This window comes from Gavialis gangeticus, unplaced genomic scaffold (assembly GCF_001723915.1).
Source record: "Gavialis gangeticus isolate Ggan-Ray unplaced genomic scaffold, GavGan_comp1, whole genome shotgun sequence".
Lineage (NCBI taxonomy): Eukaryota > Metazoa > Chordata > Crocodylia > Gavialidae > Gavialis > Gavialis gangeticus.
This window is the reverse complement of record NW_017729032.1, coordinates 22388168-22407401: the sequence shown is the minus strand read 5'-3', so window position 1 is coordinate 22407401 and position 19234 is coordinate 22388168. Positions and strand designations below refer to the sequence as shown.

Here is a 19234-nt window from a genome sequence, read left to right as displayed (position 1 = left end):
GGGGGGGGGGGGGTTAAGGCTATTTTATGTATCCAGAAGGATAGAGAATGATTCTGAAGATTCAACAAGATGAAATGACTGAGGAATCAAGTAATAACCTCTGTTCAAAAACTTTTTGTCAGTTTTCCTCTCACTGTCCTCAGGGGAATCCCAGAAAAAAGGCTTGATCTTCAGTTGGTCTGAAGAAGATAAATACATAGAGAAAAAGAGAGGTTTGGTCTTTAGGGTGCTTACCTGTGGCTCTGTACATACAAGTTCAAGTCCCTGTTCTGTCACAGACTTTGTGGGAAAGACAAGTAGGGCCAGGTTTCTTTCAGAGGGAGAGGAGTACTTCAGAAAATCTTGTTAGGTACTCTCTGTCTTCAGGCAACTCAAGATGCATCTCTCTTCTTGAAGCTGTTTTACTTTGCATGAATAATGCATACATATTGCAGCAGGGATTTGCACTGAGGTCTACCACTTTTATGGGAGTGTCCTAACATCAGGTTAGGCTCATATTCCATCTGTGTTCATCTGGAGACTATCTTTTTTAATTTTGCACTCATTGGATTGATTCATCTAGATTTGTGCTTTGAGCCACATTTCTTGGTTGTGGTTGGTCAAACACTGTGACTACACAGCATTTGTTTTCTTTTCTCTTACTGGATGAGAGCACAAGCATTTCTGGCAGTCAGTCCTAGTTTCCATGAACCCTTGCGCACAGGCCTTTGAAACACCATTTCCACTAACATTTTTAACCAGATCAACAGTTCAGATGTTCACTGAAGGCAAACACAGAAGTGGGGCCCATGTGGCTGACAACTTCCTGAAAGCATTTAAAAAAATTATTGCAGGAATTATTTTGCATTGTTCAGCTACCTTTCCTTCAGGAAGGCTGACATCAGTAGTTGGCCTTGTAGTCTAGCAGTTTTCACTTCTTCCCAATGCTGGGACAAATTTTGACCCTAATCCTGGGTTTATCCAGTGCACAGCTGCATGGTTGTAGTTTCAGAAAAGCCTAACAGACTACTCACATGCAGGAAACGGCCCTGTAAGAGCATCTTCATGTAGATTGTAATCCAATATATTTTTTGCCATGCCTACACTACAAAGTTTGACTATCATAGCTATATTGTCTAAGAGTTTGAAAAAAAAATCATAATCCCAACCTCACATAGATGAATTGGCAAGGCCCCCATGGTATGGCCCCTATATGTTACTATGCAGCAGCTGTGACCTTACCTCTGACACAAGGTCAGGCTAGATCAACACTTGAAAGCAAGACCTCCAGGGAAAGTCATGGGGGTTGTAGAAAGCAGAGTTAGTACTTCCCCAGACTCTCGTTGTGCTGCTAGTAAACGAAAGGCTCAGAATGGTACTTGCAGGTGCTTTGCTGTTAAACGAACCTTATCTGAATGAGAGGGAGGCCAATATTTAGGTTCCTGAAGGTACATGAACAAGGGCAACTATCTTGAGCTGGGCCTGTAGGATCCAGCCCAAGAGACTTTACAGAAACCTGAAGTATTTTTCAAACAAGTTTGACCACATATTAGGTAGAAATCTATGTTGTAGAACTTAATCACCATACCCCGCCCCGCTGCCATGAATAGCCTGCTATGCAAATTATCATAGCATCATAGAAAATGAGATTAAACTGAAACAAGCTGCTTCTGTGAACAAACTATACAGATTTAGTTACCAGACAAACACAGTTACGTAGCTTCTCCCCTGGAAAGCACTGGAGTTAGTGGTTGTCATCCACCACACATCAGCATTTGCACAGATTTTTGTGAATAAGTCTTGATTTTTTACTTTAATTCTTTGTTTTTCTAAGCCAGAACTCATGTGAGAGAAGAGTGAATGTTAGAGCTGACACTTCAGGCCTGACACCAAAAACATAAAGCACTTGAGAAAGACAGAAAAGAAAGTCTGTGTCTTTTGACAGAAAATCTTGAAGAACCAGAAACCTATCCTTTCACAAAGATAGTAACTCCCCTGTGGAAGAATGTGTCTGAGGGAGCAATGGTTTAGCAGAAATCAAGTTTTCTCTCACAAAAAAGATGTTCATCAACTTCACTGTGTTTCAGGGACAAAGAGGTTAAAAGTCTGTGCCTGTTTTCTAATATTCCTAAACTGTCTCTGAATCATGTGTCCAGAAGTGAAATTCTTTTGGGGGGTTTGAATAGGCAGAGATACAGAGAGAGAATGAGGGCGTAGCCTGTCACTCTTCCTCTTTGTAGGGAGCGAGGGCTGTGTATACATGTACTAAGTCGACTTAAAATAAGGTGACTTAACTAAGTCGACTTAAGTCACGTCAGAGCATACACACATACAGCTCCTTGACGTGGTGGCAGCCATCTTGTGAGCTAAGGTGACCTAACTAATGTGACTCAAGATAATATGCCTTGGAGGTGTATTTTCTTGTACCACATTTAAGTTGACTCTACTCCACATGTGTGCATGCTCTGACAGTTAACTCGACTTTAAAAAGTTACATCGGCTTAACTGTCAGAAAGTTAGTACACGTGTATGCACCCTAGGTTTCATAGTTTCATAGATTTAGGGTCGGAAGGCACCTAGTAGATCTTCTAGCCTGACCCCCCGCCACGGCGGGAGAACAACAAACCCCAAAACAAAAACGGGACTCAAATGACTCCAGCCAGGTAGGCATCCAGCCTCTTCTTAAAGACCCCCAGGGTAGGGTCCAGCACCACTTCCCTTGGAAGTTGGTTCCAGCTCCTAGCCGCCCTAACTGTGAAGTAGTTTTTGCGGATGTCCAATCTATACCTCCTCTCCATCAACTTGTGCCCATTACTCCTTGTTATGCCAGCGGGCGCTAGGGGAAACAGCGTCTCCCCCAAACCCTTCTGGTCCCCCCTAGTGAGTTTATAGACGGTCACCAGGTCCCCCCTCAGCCTTCTCTTGTGGAGGCTGAATAGGTTCAGGTCCCGCAGTCTCTCACTGTAGGGTCTGCCCTGTTGTCCCCGGATCATGCAGGTGGCCCTCCTCTGGACCCTCTCCATGTTGTCCACATCCCTCTTGAAATGGGGCGCACAGAACTGGACACAATACTCCAGCTGTGGCCTGACCAGCGTCGCGTAGAGGGGGAGGATCACCTCCTTGGCTCTACTCGAGATGCACCTGTGGATGCACGACAAGGTCCGGTTAGCCCTGCCAACCATGACCTCGCATTGTCGGCCCATGTTCATCTTGGAGTCAATAATGACTCCAAGATCTCTTTCTGCCTCCGTGCTCTCAAGTAGGGAGTTCCCCATTGTGTAAGTGTGCTGCTGGTTCCTACTGCCCAAGTGCAGCACCCTGCACTTGTCCGTGTTAAAACGCATCCTGTTCCTGTTAGCCCACCCCTGTAACCTATCCAGATCCCTCTGCAATCTCTCCCTCCCTGCTAGCGTGCTCACCTCCCCCCAAATTTTGGTGTCATCAGCGAATTTAAACAGGTTACTTTCCACCCCATCATCCAGATCGCTGATGAAGAAATTGAACAGCGCAGGCCCCAGGACCGAGCCCTGGGGGACTCCGCTACCCACCTCCCCCCAGGTCGAATATGACCCATCCACCACCACCCTCTGAGTGCGACCCCTCAGCCAATCTGCAATCCATCTGACTGTGTAGGCATCGATGCCACAGTCGCCTAGTTTTTTAACTAGGATGGGGTGAGAGACGGTGTCAAAGGCCTTGCTGAAGTCCAGAAAGACTACATCCACCGCGACACCTGCATCCATGGCCTTTGTGACCTGATCGTAGAAGGCAATCAGGTTGGTCTGACATGATCTCCCCCTAATAAATCCATGCTGATTGCCCCTGAGCATCATTTCTGATGCCGGCCCATCACAAATGTGCTCCTTGATGATCTTCTCAAAGAGTTTCCCCAGGATTGAGGTAAGACTGACGGGCCTATAGTTGCCCGGGTCCTCCCTCTTCCCTTTCTTGAAGATGGGGACCACATTTGCTACCTTCCAATCATCTGGCACCTGGCCCAAGCACCACGATCGCTCATAGAGCCGTACCAGGGGCCCTGCAATAACCCCAGCCAGCTCCCTCAACACCCTGGGGTGGAGAGCATCCAGACCCGCTGACTTGAACGCGTCCAGCCCCTCCAGAAGCTCTCTAACCTGGTCCTCCCCAACCTGAGGTCTGAAGGCGATCCCCTCGAGTCCAGCTTCTATCACAGCAGGGAAGTCCCGGTCCCTGCACAAGAAAACGGAGGTGAAGAATTGGTTAAAGAGGTCCGTTTCTATCCAGCAGTCTGTTCCATAGCTACCATTGCTGTAATACCTGAGCATTGGTTGGAAAGATTCTCTCCTCTTTCTTTGTAAGTTTCCTCATAAAAAATAAGGGGTTCCATTTCCATGAGGTCTTTCATCTCATTTTACAAGCCTAGGACAGAATCACTTAGAGGGGTGTGGAAGCAATATGCGGAGCTGCTGGAGAGCAGAAAATCTCTGGTGCTGCACTCAAAGAATTGTCCAGCCAGAAGAAGTGTTTGACTCTGAGGGAGGCAGGGCAAGCCTCCCTGTCCTTAATATGCAATGGTGGCTTAAGTCACTATGAAGCCTCTAGGGGAGAATTAGAGAGCAGCAACAATAATACTTCATATCTACAATATTTACATATTGGCAACTCCCTCTCAAGTCAATAGCGGTTGCAGGTGCTCAAGATCTCTGAAAATGAGGATGCTTATTTAGGTACCTAACTTTACATATGCATATTTAAAATTTGCCAGAGTGACAAAGAGGCCAGTGGCAGCCTTTTATCTTAGTGAACTTATACCAGCTTCCCCCACTTAGACCGTTATCTGAAGATGGTACTAGCCTGCTTTGCTCTACAAGCTGTACTGTGCCCATTGGCCAACTCTGTCTTACGTACCAAGTTGATCATATCAGCCTCCTGATGGCCCAGTATGGCCAAAGTTAAATAAAGCTTTGATTGAAAGATGTTTCAGAGAGGGTAAATAACCTGTAATTCAGACTTGGTTAGTAACTAATGAGTTTATAAAGCCCCACCAGTGACATATAATATTTATTGTTAACCATGAAGTACGCCATGGAACTAGAAAAAGCTTTTGGTATCTCTGCTGGATACAAAACTAAGTAGTGACAAGCAGCTGCCACTCCAGCATTTAATCTTCATAGTACAGTCAGTAACTTTTGCCTCAACCATAGCTCAAACAAGCACAAAATCCAGCTCAAAGATCTGTATCCAGCCCTGTGATCGGATAAACTCTTACAATGCATTCTGACGTAGGGACTGATTCTTATTCACATTAAAACAGCTTTACATCACTGTGAGCATGTCTACATGAGATGTTTATGGCAGAGTCGAGGGATTAATTGGACCTGTAGGTGTGCCCTGTGGCAGGGTAAAGTGTTCTTAAAGGGGCGAAAACAATTTTATGCCTCCTTTAAATCTCTTTTGTGTGCTACAGCAGCATAAGGTCCTTATGTAAATGAAAACAGACCCTTAATGCATTGTTATAAGTAAACAGTGTTGTTTCTTATAGATCCGTATCATAATTCCTAGATATATTTAAAGCTGCCAGTACTGGGTGAACTGGCTAGCCTGAGACTCATACAAGGTAAAGGAATGTCCTGTCCCATCTGCTGAAAACATTTTAACTCCAGTATGATGTTAAGCACAGCCCTGTGGTAGAGGGCACGGTGTCCCAGGAGGCGCTCCCTCAGAGGCTTTGTGCCTCAGGTAAAAATGCCTCTGGTAGCCCGAAGTAAGGGAAGTCTTAGGACTAGCTCTGTAGTACTCATTCAGGATCACAGGATTATAGCAAAGTGGGGCTGAAGGAACTTCATGAGGTCATCTAGTGACCAGCCTGCTGCTTAGGGCAGGCTCAACCTTGACCAAACCATCCCGGACAAGTGTCTGTCCAACCTATTCTTGAAGATTTCCAGGGGCAAAGATTCCACACCTCCTCTAAATAGCCTCTTCAGTGGAAGTTGTGGAATAGCCATCCCTGGAAATGAACCATCCTCATGGTCAGAACGCTTTTCCTAATCGCCAACCTAAATGTCTTCCTGCAGTTTGAAGCCATCGCTCCTAATCCTTTCCCCTCCAGCCACAGAGAATAGTCTATCTCCATCCTCTGTTATCAACCTTCAGGTATCTGAAGACTGTTATCAGATACCTCCTCAGTCTTCTCTTCTCCAAACTAAATAATCCTAGCTTGTTTAGCCTCTCATTTACCCTCAATATAATCCTTTGCTATGAAGAATAGATTTGTTTGTAGCAAGTCATTTATTTAGGGCTTGATTGGAAGTTGGACCTTGCATCTGAGTTGAGGCAAATAACTCATACCATCCCTGTATGGGTGACACATACTGTCTGGTGTAACTAAGATTTGAATTTGGCCCAGTATATTTGGGTATCTAGTTATAAAGAAAAAAATTCCAGTAAAACATTGTGGACATTATTTGTTTAACAATAAGTAATACATGCAGGACCAAGTTCTCTTCTCAAGGACATCAGTATAAATCCAAAGGAAAAGCAGGCAGAATTTGTGTCACCATATATTTAGGTTCAAAATCATATCAGGATTAAAAATCAGTTCTGGGTGCCGCACTTCAAGAAGGATGTGGAAAAATTTGAGAAGGTCCAGAAAAGAGCCATCCGTATGATCAGGGACTTGCAAGACAAGCCATGCAAGGAAAGGCTGAGGGAACTGGGCCTCTTTAGCCTAAAGAAGGTTGAGAGGGGACTTGATAGCAGCTTACCGCTATGTCAGAGGAGTGCATCAGGAGCTCGGTGAACAAGGGTTCACGAGGGCACCGCTGGGGAAGACCAGGACCAATGGATACAAACTCCTGGAAGGCCTCTTCAGGCTTGATGCCAGGAAAAACTCCTTCACATTCAGTGTGTCCAGAATGTGGAGTAAATTCCCTCCAGAGGTGGTGCAGTCACCTACCCTGGAGGTTTTCAAGAGGAGACTGGACAGTCACCTCTCTGGGGTCACCTAACCCCAGTTGTCTTCCTGCCTAGATCAGGGGGACTGGACCCAATGATCTGCAAGGTCCCTTCCAGCCCCGAACAATCTAATAATCTATGAATAAAATCTGATTTAACTTTAACTCTTTTTACATGGGTGTCATTCAGTTGGCTCCTGATGTGGAATGATGTACGTGAGAGGAGAATTGGGTCCAACAGAACCAGATCTGTAAGGGTTGCTGGTAGCACAACTCACCTCCTTCACGAATTGTGGTTTATTAGGAAAGTGTTCTTCCTTCTCTCACCATCGTAACCCTACAAGCAATAACACCTAATAAATTCATTTCAGGACAGCAAAGAGGACACCAAATGCTGAAAATTAAAGTGGTAAAATCGCATGATTTACATAGTTCTTTCAGTGCCTTTTTGCCAAACAGCTAGTGGTTTTTTGTGCCAACTGCTGTTATAAACAGGCTTTTTTCTTTAATCATTTAATAGGCATCATGGTTGTGTCTAGACAAGCGTGCATGTGCATTTCCCTGGGAACATAGTTGTGCCACTACTACTTGCCCCTGAGGAATGCCTCTGTGTGCATGGCAAATTGTCCTGGGTGAGGTAGGGGAGGCTGGGGGCAGCACCTGGGCTGGCCCCAGGAGCCTTACCTGGGGGCCTCCAGCAGTGGCAATGCGAGCACATGGAGCTTGGCCAGCAGCCGGAGTGCGGCTCTGGCCAGCCAGGCTCCAGTTTGGGGTAGCCTACGCTGCCACCATTATATGATGCCCCTTTTTATTTTTTTGGCATGGGTTTTTTTGACACTGGGACATTGTCTTCAAATTAGCAGTGTGGCAAACTACTGCATGTGTAGTGCATGTAGTTTGCGGTGCCACAGACATGTCTGTGGCACCGCAAACCAGACATGCATTCTCATGGGGACATGTCCCATGAATGGAAACTATCTAGCTTATCCGAAAATAAAAACCACAATGAAATGGGCAGCTGTAGGAGAAAAGGTTTTGTTGTTGTTGTTCTAGTTATATTCTTTTTTACCCTGGACCTGAAAAGCATGAGTTCAGGGAATGTGCATTATCTGTGCAAAGACAAAACAGATGAATTCTATTAAAGGATGTAGCATGTGGGCTGGCTTTAAGCAAGAGTGCCATTTGAATGTAGACTCAAAGCCAATTTACTGTAACATATTTTTCCTTTCAAAATATTTGAAGAAGGACAAAAGTTTGCACAACATCTTGGCAGGCTGGGCTGTGGAAAGGAGGTATTTTGTATCTCACAGCTAACATAAGGGCTGAAAAATGTGGCAGTGGCTGAGCCATTCTTGATTCTTTCTTGAAATGAAAGATATAATTGTGTAAATGCCCATTAAACTTTCAGGGGTGGAACTGTAGCACTGCCCTGGGGGCTGCAGGTGGCTCCAAATGAAGGACGCGTTTTTTATTTCATACTTAGACTGTCTCATGCTTTATCTATTTGGCTTATATGTGGCTTAACTGTACTTATATGGCTCCCTTCTAAAAGCTACAGAATTATTTTAAAACAATTGCTTTATTTCTGCCATTTCAGGCTGTAGAAGAAATAGCAGGATTTATTTTTTTATTATTTTTTTTGTGGGAGAGAGAGTTTAATCTGTGTCAGGAATGTGCATTTAGTTCCGAAGGCAGAGAGGTCCAGTGGATGACTTGCAGAGTGAACTCTGTAGTCCAGGTTTGCCATCTGTCTCTAGCACTCACAAGCTTCTCCCGTAGGTCAAGTATAATTATCTCTGAAGAATGTAGCTATGTTGAAAGGTCATGGTTTTGGAAGGAGAAGTGGTCCTTCGAATCTCTAAGATCTAAGTGCAGTGGACAAAACCCTGAAACTGGATTCTATTTGTGGGGAGCCAGCACAAAAGTGGGTGATGTGTTCATGGAGGGTTTTGCTGTGAAACAGATGGGCTGTTGAATATTGTATTATTTGGAGCTTCTCCAGGTTGTATGTCTTTGTTCCTATAATGAGGTGTGACAGTGGAGGCTGGAGGTCAGGAAAGTGTTGTTCCCGTAACTTTGGCAAATTCCCCAGTAGCTCTTGTCTGATTTATATTATGCATCTGTTGAGTACATGACTCTGGCGTGTTCCATTATAGAATAAAGACTGCTGTGTGCTAACATGGGGGCTCATTTATCATATTCTTTAGTTTGGCGAACAAGCAGAGGGCAACATGTTGCTCAGCGTGTTGTCTAATGTTTATAATAAGAAAATAAACTAGACGCCCCCAGTAAGGTTTCAGTCTAAACCTTTGTCCCCTAAATGAGCTTCTACTTTCTCAGAGATTTCTTTGAAGTCTCCCAAGCTGTCATTGTGACATCCCTTCCTTGAGAAACCAGTGTGAGAGGAGAAGGGAGACCTGGCATTTGTTCTTTGTTGGGTAGAGACCAAGCAGCGTCCCTGCCTCCCATCACAATATAGTTTCAAAGCTGTCCATTTCTATTGCCAGGGAAGAACCATCCTTCCCTTCTCCCACCGTATTTGCCTCTTATTCCACCTCGAAGGCTGCTCTTTTAGTGCAGCTCCTTTATGTCCACTACACTCTCTGAAGGGTTTGTCATAGAGCTCAGCCTGCAAGTACTTCAAGTCATGTGTAACTTCACTCATGTGAATAGGGTCTCTGAAGTCCTCAGGGAAGTAGTCTGAGAATTGGGGCAGTACGCTTACCTCAGGCACCTGGAGCCTTGGAAAAAGGCATTAGACAGACACTAGCATGACATAGTGATACCTACAATACATTTGACTTTGGCTTTGCTGAGCAAGGCCCTCTATAGAACCCAAAATGGAAATAAAACCTCTCTAGGATGTTCTGTTAGAACTGACTGATTTCATCTTTGAGAAACTTTGTAAATCCTGGAGTTTACTGAAGACACTCCAGAATTTCTGGACGTGTTTCACAGAGATTGTAGAGAACCACAAAAGTACCAGTGAAAATGCACCTGGCATTACAGTGGGAAGTAATAACTGACCTCTGTTGTATTTTCTAACAAGGTGGCCAATAGCTATCAGTCCTAGTACTGAATGGGTGCATCTACATATGCATATTACGGCAAAGCACTAAAATCTGGCACGTATCGCACCATAATTTATTGCTTCCAGGGACCATGTTTACCTGGACCACAGCACATCAAGCCAGATCGGAGCAGCCCCAGCTGGCAGCAGGTCCAGGGGGGGCAGCCTGGGCTGGGCTGCCCTGACCCAACTCAATATGCTGCGGAGGGGCTGGCTGGGGCACAAAGGTGTTTTAGTGCAAAGCTAGCCAGCTAGCAGCCGTCAGGCAGCCCCCACACAGAAGCACCCTCATGCCCCAGCCAGTTGGGTCAGCATCTACACATGCACGCTGCACATTAAAAATCTCTGCAGCAGGATAGTACTTGTATTTACAAGTACTAATCTGTGCAGAGTTTATCAGTTTCCTGCAGCCTAATACTTTTACTGTGGAGCTAATTAGGCAACCACGTAAATGTCTCATGTAGACGTGCCCAGTCTCTATATAATACTTGCTGTAAAATTTCTGGTACAGCTCAGTTATTCCTTTAAGTTTTCACAACATGCTGCTAATTTCCCTGAGTAAAAATGATTACTGCTTCTTCTTAGTTCCACTTATTTCATTTTTATTTCTTTTATCATTCACAAGTTGCTATTTCTTTTTCAGGATCAACACTCTGTGGTAGGCCAAGGTGCCGGCCCCAGTCCAAGTTCCAGTGCTTGTTCAAATCCAAACACTGGAAGTGGTTACATGAATTCATCCCAGCAATCAATGTTGAATCAGCAGCTGATGGAAAAGAAACAGGTTTTGCAGAGGCAGATGATGGAGCAAAAGCAGCTCCTCCTACAGCAACAGATGTTGGCAGAACCGGTAAATTTTCTTTCTCATTCCTTTCTATATGAAAACAATTCATAAAAACAATAGAAAATGGAGATGGAAAAGACCTGTTACACAATCTCAGCCAACCACTGAACATTTGGGGTTGTTCCTTCAGTTATATTCCTGAGTGCTTTGTTCAGCCCATTTTGAGTGAGTTGAGCCATATACGCTTCCATGACTTAATTTGGGAGATAGTCTAACAGATCCCACCATTAGGAGATTGTCCCTGATATTGAGTTTGAGTTCCCTTTTCCTCAATTTCATCTTTTACCTTGGGTTATATCTCCAACTAGGAAAGTACCTATTTAATTTTACAGTTTTACAGGCTTAATTCTGAGCATGTGAGGATTTACGGTGATTCTGATTCTTACGTTTACGGAAGGGATATCCATGCTAGTTCTTCTCTAGTCTTGAGCCTACCCTCAAAAATAACCCTACGAACCAATGCCCACTCCTTGTGCTTCAGACCTAGAAGTGAGGCAGTGAGGATGTCCTGGGGATGCCCACCCCACTGCTGCTCTCAACCACACCAGAGACAGAAATCTTGAGAGTGGTCCAGGGGTCCCTTCAGACTGGTTTCCCTGTCTGAGATCGGTATTTGGAACTTAGGCCAGAAGCAGATAGGTACGGCTTATTGCGGGGGTGAGAGGAAGGAAAGTCAGGAAGAGCAGTGTGGAAAAGCATGTCTGGTCCCTAACAGGGGGTATAAGGTAGGTTTCTATTCACTTTCAGACTGGTTTGCCAGAGCAGGGTAGTATAAAGCCATTTAGTGTCAATGAAAATCAGGTCTATTGATTTCAGAACCAGGTTTCATAGTTTCATAGTTTCTAGGGTCGGAAGGGACCTGAGCTGATCATCTAGTCCGACCCCCTGCCATGGCAGGAAGAGCACTGGGGTCAAATGACCCCAGTAAGGTGGTCATCCAACCTCCTCTTAAAAACCCCCAGGGTGGGAGCCTGCACCACCTCACTTGGAAGCTGGTTCCAGACCCTAGCCGCCCTGACCGTGAAGTAGCGCCTCCTGATGTCCAACTTAAACCTTCCCTCCGCCAGCTTGTGACCATTGTTCCTGGTCACTCCTTGCGGCGCTCGGGGGAACAGGGACTCCCCCAGCGCCTGCTGATCCCCCCTAACCAGTTTATAACAGGCCACAAGATCCCCCCTCAGCCTTCTCTTTTGAAGGCTGAACAGGTTCAGGTCCCGCAACCTTTCCTCATAGGACCTACCCTGCTGTCCCTTGATCATATGAGTGGCCCTCCTCTGGACCCTCTCGATGCTGGCCACATCCCTCTTGAAGTGCAGCACCCAGTACTGGACGCAGTACTCCAGCTGCGGCCTGACCAGTGCCGCATAGAGGGGGAGGATCACCTCCTTGGACCTGCTCAAGATGCATCTGTGTTTGCACGACAAGGTGCAGTTGGCCTTCCTAGCCGCCTCCGCACAGGTGTTTAATGATAACCATGCGCTCAGATACTTTGCTGGAGCAGATGCTGTGCAGATCTTCGGGCCATTCAGAAAACCTCTCCTGCCACTCCTGTTCACATTCTTTCTGATACTTGCTGCTGTTTATTATCTCTCCCCTTTGCACAGCGGATGGGACAACAGAAATCAGGCTCTTCTTCCTGAGAAGTACTCCAGTTAGAGCTGGGGCATATTTTTTTAGCATTTTTTTTTTACCACAAGAAAAACACATTTTCAATACCAAAAGGCAAAAATGAAATTCCTTTGGGTTTGTCCAAGATTTTTTCCTCAAAAATTTAAACTAGTCAAAATGCTTCATTTTGACCTTTTCAATACAAAACATTTAACTTTTTGTTTAGAAATGTTCTATTTTAAGATACATTTTTATTTGCTTTATTTGAAATGGAACATTTTGTTCAAATTGTACTATTTCTTTGACGTGTTGGTTTTCTAATTTTTTTTAAATTGCTAATGATCTCCCCCAAATGTTATTTTTTAAGTTTTCCAAAGTGTCAGCAAACCAAAAAATCAGTTAATTGCACAGTTCTAATTGAAAATAAAAATAAACTGAAGTTAAAGACAAATTAAACAGAGTGAATACTCTTTTAATCAGCTTGCATTTGTTTCTAGGTTACTATTTTTTTAAACATAATCTCAGGTAAAGTGTATATTAATTATTGAAAAACTAGACTTTTATGAGAGCTAAATGGTTCCTTTCTTCTTAATGGTTCAGGCTGAGTGGTAATTTAAAATGAGCCTGATAAACCTTAATTAGGCTACACATTTCCAATGGGAAATAGGGAAATGTCTAAATACTGCAAAAAACAAGATTCTCGTGCTGTTTCTGACCAGGCCTGGAAGCAGAATGACCACATTTCTCACAAGAAAACCTCCTTGTGTGAGATTAGAAGAAGAAGGGAACAGGATAGCTTTGATCATCTTCAGATAAATATTCAGGACCCAGTTCTCTCTAATGCTGAAATCATCACACAATTCTGGCAGCTTAAAAGGATTTTAAAATTAATATAGTTTTAATTCACATCCACTTTATGACCCATTCACAGTGCAAGAGTGTGGCAATGGTGTAAATGAAAGTCATATCTCCCCCAACACCAAGTTTTCATATATTGAAACCTTTTAAGATGTGCTCACAACTGCTTGCCACCTTCCTCGCTCAGCTGCCCACCCTCTAGGGCCCACCTTACCCCAAACCCCTCCAGAAATGGAGAGTGTTTGGACCAATTTTGCCTGTCAGTTCACAGCGAAAGCAAGCTGGAGACTAGCAGAGCTGTTTGGACATGAATGTGTTCAGCACCCCTCCCTAACAGATGCTGGGAATCTTCAAGGACCACCCAAGCACCGGCCCCGTGAACCTTCAGACCAAGTGGCGTGCAGTCGTGGTGGTTAGGATTGCCGATCTGAGCAGATTCCTCCTCTGTGAGGTTAAAGGCATTTTGACAACTCAGGGAGAGCGTCACAATTGAGCTTCTGGTTTTTGGCATGTATCTGTTGGGGGCAGGGGGAAGGAAGTGATACTTAAAGCTTTTCAGAAAGGGAGCATTTAACTAAGGGGCCCAGGTTTTGAGACTTATTTTCCAAGCATTTTTTTTTTGGCAGAGGATGCTCCTAATTTGCCTACTTCAGATCAGAGGCCCACAGTCTTCTCAAGTGTGAAACACAAGTACATGGTGTAGTACGCCGCAGAAGAAGTGGGAATCCAGGAGATACAGGACAGTGAACACACTTCTGGGGAAAACTGCATGTTAATCAATAGTCCTGGTTTAGCAATGAATTATTAGGCTTATTAAGCTTTCTCTTCTTAATAAGAAAGAAAGACCTGGTCCTTACTCAAACCTGCTAAACATTGACAGTCACCTGCCTCAGAGGATTCAGAGCTTTTGAGCTTATGAGCAACACACTGGGAACATAAATTCTTGATATTAACCTTCAGGAGGAGTATTAGAGGCTGATCCATCAGCATTACAGTAAATGGAGTTTTACCACTGACGTTAAGGAGAGGTGGATCCAGCCCTCAATGAGGATTGTGTGACTTCAGTTGCTGACACCGACCAGTTTTGGAATTGAGTACCTGAACTTGGTACACCTTTCTGTTCCCTCCTTCACAGATATGGGCACAGATCAGCACAAAATCCTTCCCTCAGCCTGAGATTGGGCTTATTCACCCCCCAAGGTCACTTTCCTGCTGTCCACGTGCTTGCATCCCCTCATAGGCAGGGAGAGACAGACTCAGTATAAACACTGGCTGCACAAGGTACAGCCGGAAGTGAAGAGAGGAGCAATCAGGGCAGAAGGAGGGTGGATGGGGCTAACCCTGAGAACAAAGGAATAGCAAGAGGGCTGAAGGCAAGTCTTAACTTTAGTCTATAAACCTTTGTTTCTCTTGGGTTTTTGTCTGTTTCAAAAAGATTATAATTATTTTGAGTCATCGTTTCCGAAGGCCTCAGTTGGAAGATGGACCCGATAGCTTTAGACACTGCAAACTCACACTCCCGCCACAGGGAGCGTGAAATCTCACATTGTTCCCTGAGGCAAATGTTATTATTACACAGCACACGATTTAAGCAGCAGAGGTCTGTAACCAGTTTTCTCAGTTAAAAGAAAAAACCAGCCAAGAGGCAGCAGGACGTAAGTAAGAACAAGGTTACGGCCTTTCTACAGGGGGTTCTTGTCATACACATGCATGCAATCTAGGTACAACAGGAAACATAACAGGTAGTAGTTGAAACGTTCAGGCAAATGAAAGGCAACAATGAGGCAGTTCTGGTTAGTGTGTAAAATAGTCACCGCACAGTTTGCACGTAGGATGCACACTGCCTAGTGCATGTCAGATTTTTTGGAGGCCCCACAGCTGAGGGGAGTTTTGGGGAAAGGTGTGAAGCGGGACAATGTAATGTCTTCCTGGATGTATACAGAGAAGTTCCTCTCACATAAAAAGGGGGTGTTTTGTGAAAAGTGCTTTTCAACAATGGGTCAAGATCCCCAACAGTTACCAAGTGGGCATACTGAAGTTAACCACGTTTCACTTGGGCAAATTAAGCTGAAGCCAAATTATTTAGGATTTGTTGGCACAAAAATGATGAAAAACACGTTACTAGATTTTAAGGCCCTGATCTAGCTCACAGTGACTTTAAGCAGGAGGAGGAGGCAGAATGAACATGACTCAAGCACACTGAAATAATGGAAATCCCACACACTTCAGTAAACAATGTCCCTGAGGACCAATTGCTACACTCGGCTTAAAACTACCACTGTGGACAGCATGTGGGAAAGTGGGGATTTGCCAGGATAACATATGAAGAAAACAAATTAATACATTTTTTATTTCTGATCTAATCCTGTAGGAGAAAATCAATGCACAAGACCAATTAAACAGACACTTGACAAGGCCACCACCAGATTATAAAGACCAAAGAAGAAATGTGGTCAACATGCAACAGGCCAACCAGTATTCTGGTAAGTGGGGCTTAATGGAAAAGAAAGCCACAATGAGGAAGTTTAGCCAAGATGGCCCTGAAGGCCTGATGGTAAGGGCCTGATTTTTGGGATAGGAACAGACGTTCCTTTTGTCCCTGGACAAGGTGCGTCTGTGTTTGTCCTAGAACAGGAATATCCCAGGATTGGCACATGTGGTACCCTTCTGATCAGGGCGTAGTGAGCAGCTGAATGCTGTTGATTGAATAATGCACTCCTAGGATAACAGCTGAGACAGATTTTGCAATGTCCCAGGATAAACTGTTGGTATTTCTCATCACATGAATCCTTTTGAGGATTTATCCTGGAAAAATGGACGTGGATGTCTGAATGATTGCACTTTGCCTTAGGATAAAAAGGCTTATCCCAGGATAAATGTGAAGTCTGTTTGTAGCCAGAGTGTTACTGTTTATTTCAGTGCAAAAACAAGCACAAAGCAGAGAAAAGATGCTTACATTCTGTTCTGATAGCATTGTGTTCCCATTTTGCACTGCTGTACTTTCCTGTGCCAGGGTCTGGGGGGGGATCAGTGCAGCAGTTGGGGATGGGAACAGGATTGGAGTGGCAGCTGGGGAGAAGGCAGGGATCAGAGCAGTGGTTGGTGGTGGGGAGAGGATCAAAGCAGCAATCAGGGAGGGAGCAGGTGTCTGGAGTTAGTGCTGACTTGTGGGGGGTTGGCCCCATGGGAGCTGTGGGGGTAGGTGCCACCAAATTCAGTGTTGCCACATCCCAGTGGCAACTGGATGCAGTGGATCTGGGTGACAATGGTGGCTGATTATTAGAGTGACACTATCTCATACTGTGGACTTAACTTGTGGCATACTTGTCATAAAGGTTAGCCACCACCGGCCCAGACAGAATAGTATCTGATTTGCTGTGTTAAAATGGTATCAGGAAGAGCAGCAACTTTGGTAAACTCTTGCAGTTTGTTTTGAAATCCTGAGATGGTTGGTGTATTTCTGGAGTCAAATGATTAACCAAAACAGTCAACTTTTTTTTAACAAAAAAAGTTTTTAAGTTTTATAGCCGTAGAAAAATTTTGAAATACGACCAAAAACACCCTAAAAAGATACAATCCAGGAGGCAGCTAAAAAACCCAAATATTTTATGTCTCTTTTTATGTAAACCTTTTAAAATGTATAACAAACTCATGGTGCTTTGGTGCCTGACTTCTAATTTTTTAACATTTGGGCTTGGCTATAATGTCATTCAAGTCACTCTCTGTAACTGAATCAACAAAGGAAACTGCCTGCTTTTCAGAACAAACCCGGGGAGAGAGCTGTGCTCTGTGCTTGGAGGGAACACACCAGATGGACTGTTTAGGAAACTGTTGCATAAGGGAGCAGCAGCTGGGAATCTGTTCCCTGTTTCTGGCTATGCTCAGGTCATGGAAGAAAGGAAAACAGCTCAGAGCGGCAAGAAGTTGAATGAAATGCCATGGGAACTATGAGAGACATCATTAAACCTTGCCTTCCGATGCGTTTTGCCTCTATAACAATAGTAATAAACTCCATGATAACAGCAGGTGAATTGAGCAATAAATTCATTTCTCACTAGCTCCACATCTTTTGGTGTCTAGGCACTGGATATGTTGTCAACAAAACACTGCTATGGAAGGAGTTTCTTTGCATCTGGAAGAAATTAGAATGGAAAATATTTTGGTGTAAAAATAAAAGGATAAATATAGTCATACATAAAGGGGAAACTTGGTCATTTGGATGAGATGTAAAATTAAGATCCTGACCACTTGTGCCCTTTAAAGATCTCCTGGCATTTGCACAAGATTCAGGGTGGTAGCCCTCTAGGCTGTTTAACAGTTGGCTTGTTCCACCAATGCAGGGGCTCCATCCCAGTGGTGAGTGAAGGAATTTGACAAATATACTAAGACTGCTTTACTTAAAATAATAGCAGGGTCCCACTTCTCTTCTTGCAACCTTTCATTCTTATGTAACTCCATTAATTTCAGTTGACTTATTCCTCACTTTGGCATGAGTATGCCGAATCAGACCCCTGGTCTTTGTTGGTGTCACTGAAAAATATTACAATCAAATGCACAGCATATGATGCATGAATTATTAGTGCAGTCAAATATGGAGCTTGATATATAACATTATAAACTTAAGGTTGATTTTTCCTTCACTTCCAGAAGTACAGTGTAGTCACAGCGTCCCCTGATACCAGTCTGTCTTTCCTCTCATCTGTTCTGCAGTAGATCCAGCTGGATTCTCAGAGTGCCTCTCATTCCATGGGCTGCCAGTCCTGAGGAAGTTCACTTTTGTTGATTTGGGTACAACTATATTGTGGAGTCATGTTAAGAATTAAGGACAACAGAGGGAAGGATATTTTTGTGCATAAAGAACTAAAGGAAACAGAAGAATGACACTGGTTTATTATAACCAGAAATGGTAGAATTGTAGATAATAATACGAAATAGAAATGTTCGATAAATATCACATTTACTCAACTATAAGACATTTTTTTCCCCAATCAGCATGCAGAAAAAAGTTCCTCATCTTACATTTGGAAAAAGCCACATTAAATATATTGTCTATCATTAAACTGCTCCAGTAATGAAAACCAATTCTAAAGTTGATTACATGCAGCCAACACTGAGCATGACTATAAAAGATATGAGCTATATAGGGTAAGCATACTGACAGGAACCTTTTTTTTCCCTTCATGCGGCCCTTAAAAAAATGGGCAGTTGCTCCCTCAGAGGGAATGAGCACTGGGCCTGGAAGTACTGCAATACCAGGTCAGCACTCAGAAAAATCAGAGGAAGCTCTGATACCAAAAGTCAGAGGAAGCTCTGATATCTCCTGGTGCCAAAAATGCTGATGGAAACTATTTTTTGTTAAAAAAAAAAGGGCGGGTGTTCCCTCTGCAGGGAACTAGAGGTACTGCAATACCAGGCTGGCACCGGAAGGGCCCGAACCAGCCCTGACACCCTCTCCTTGGTGCTAGATGTTTTGGATTGGGAATCCAGAAAAAAGATGACAAAGCTGATATGGAAATACAAAGCGCCCGAGCGAGGGACTAACAATAGAGGGATGGGGGAGAGGAGGGGAATGCGACTAGGTTACAAACGATCTTAGCCAAAAGGGCCAAGATACTGATGGGAACTTTCCACATTCTTGTTTTTAATTTTGTGTCTGAGGCCAAATTCATAGATTCATAGATTCATAGATGTTAGGATCAGAAGGGACCTCAATAGAGGGTCTTAAAATCCCCAGGGTAGGGGAGAACGCCACCTCCATTCCAGATTTTGGCCACTCTAACTGTGAAGAAGTTCCTCCTAATGTCCAGTCTAAATCTGCTCTCTGCTAGCTTATGGCCATTATTTCTTGTGACCCCCCAGGGGCGCCTTGGTGAGTAGAGCCTCACCAATTCCCTTCTGCACCCCCATGATGAATTTATAGGCAGCCACAAGGTCTCCTCTCAACCT

General features: G+C 44.1%; 1 protein-coding gene across 1 annotated transcript in view; it reads left to right on the top strand.

The window, feature by feature from the left end:
* The window catches only part of MAML2 (mastermind like transcriptional coactivator 2), a 161318-nt gene that overhangs the window by 135868 nt on the left and 6216 nt on the right, over window positions 1-19234 (top strand). Inside the window, exons 2-3 of the mRNA XM_019525072.1 lie at window positions 10625-10828; window positions 15660-15771. Coding sequence (XP_019380617.1) covers window positions 10625-10828; window positions 15660-15771 — 316 coding nt within the window. The remainder of the gene's footprint in view (window positions 1-10624; window positions 10829-15659; window positions 15772-19234) is intronic.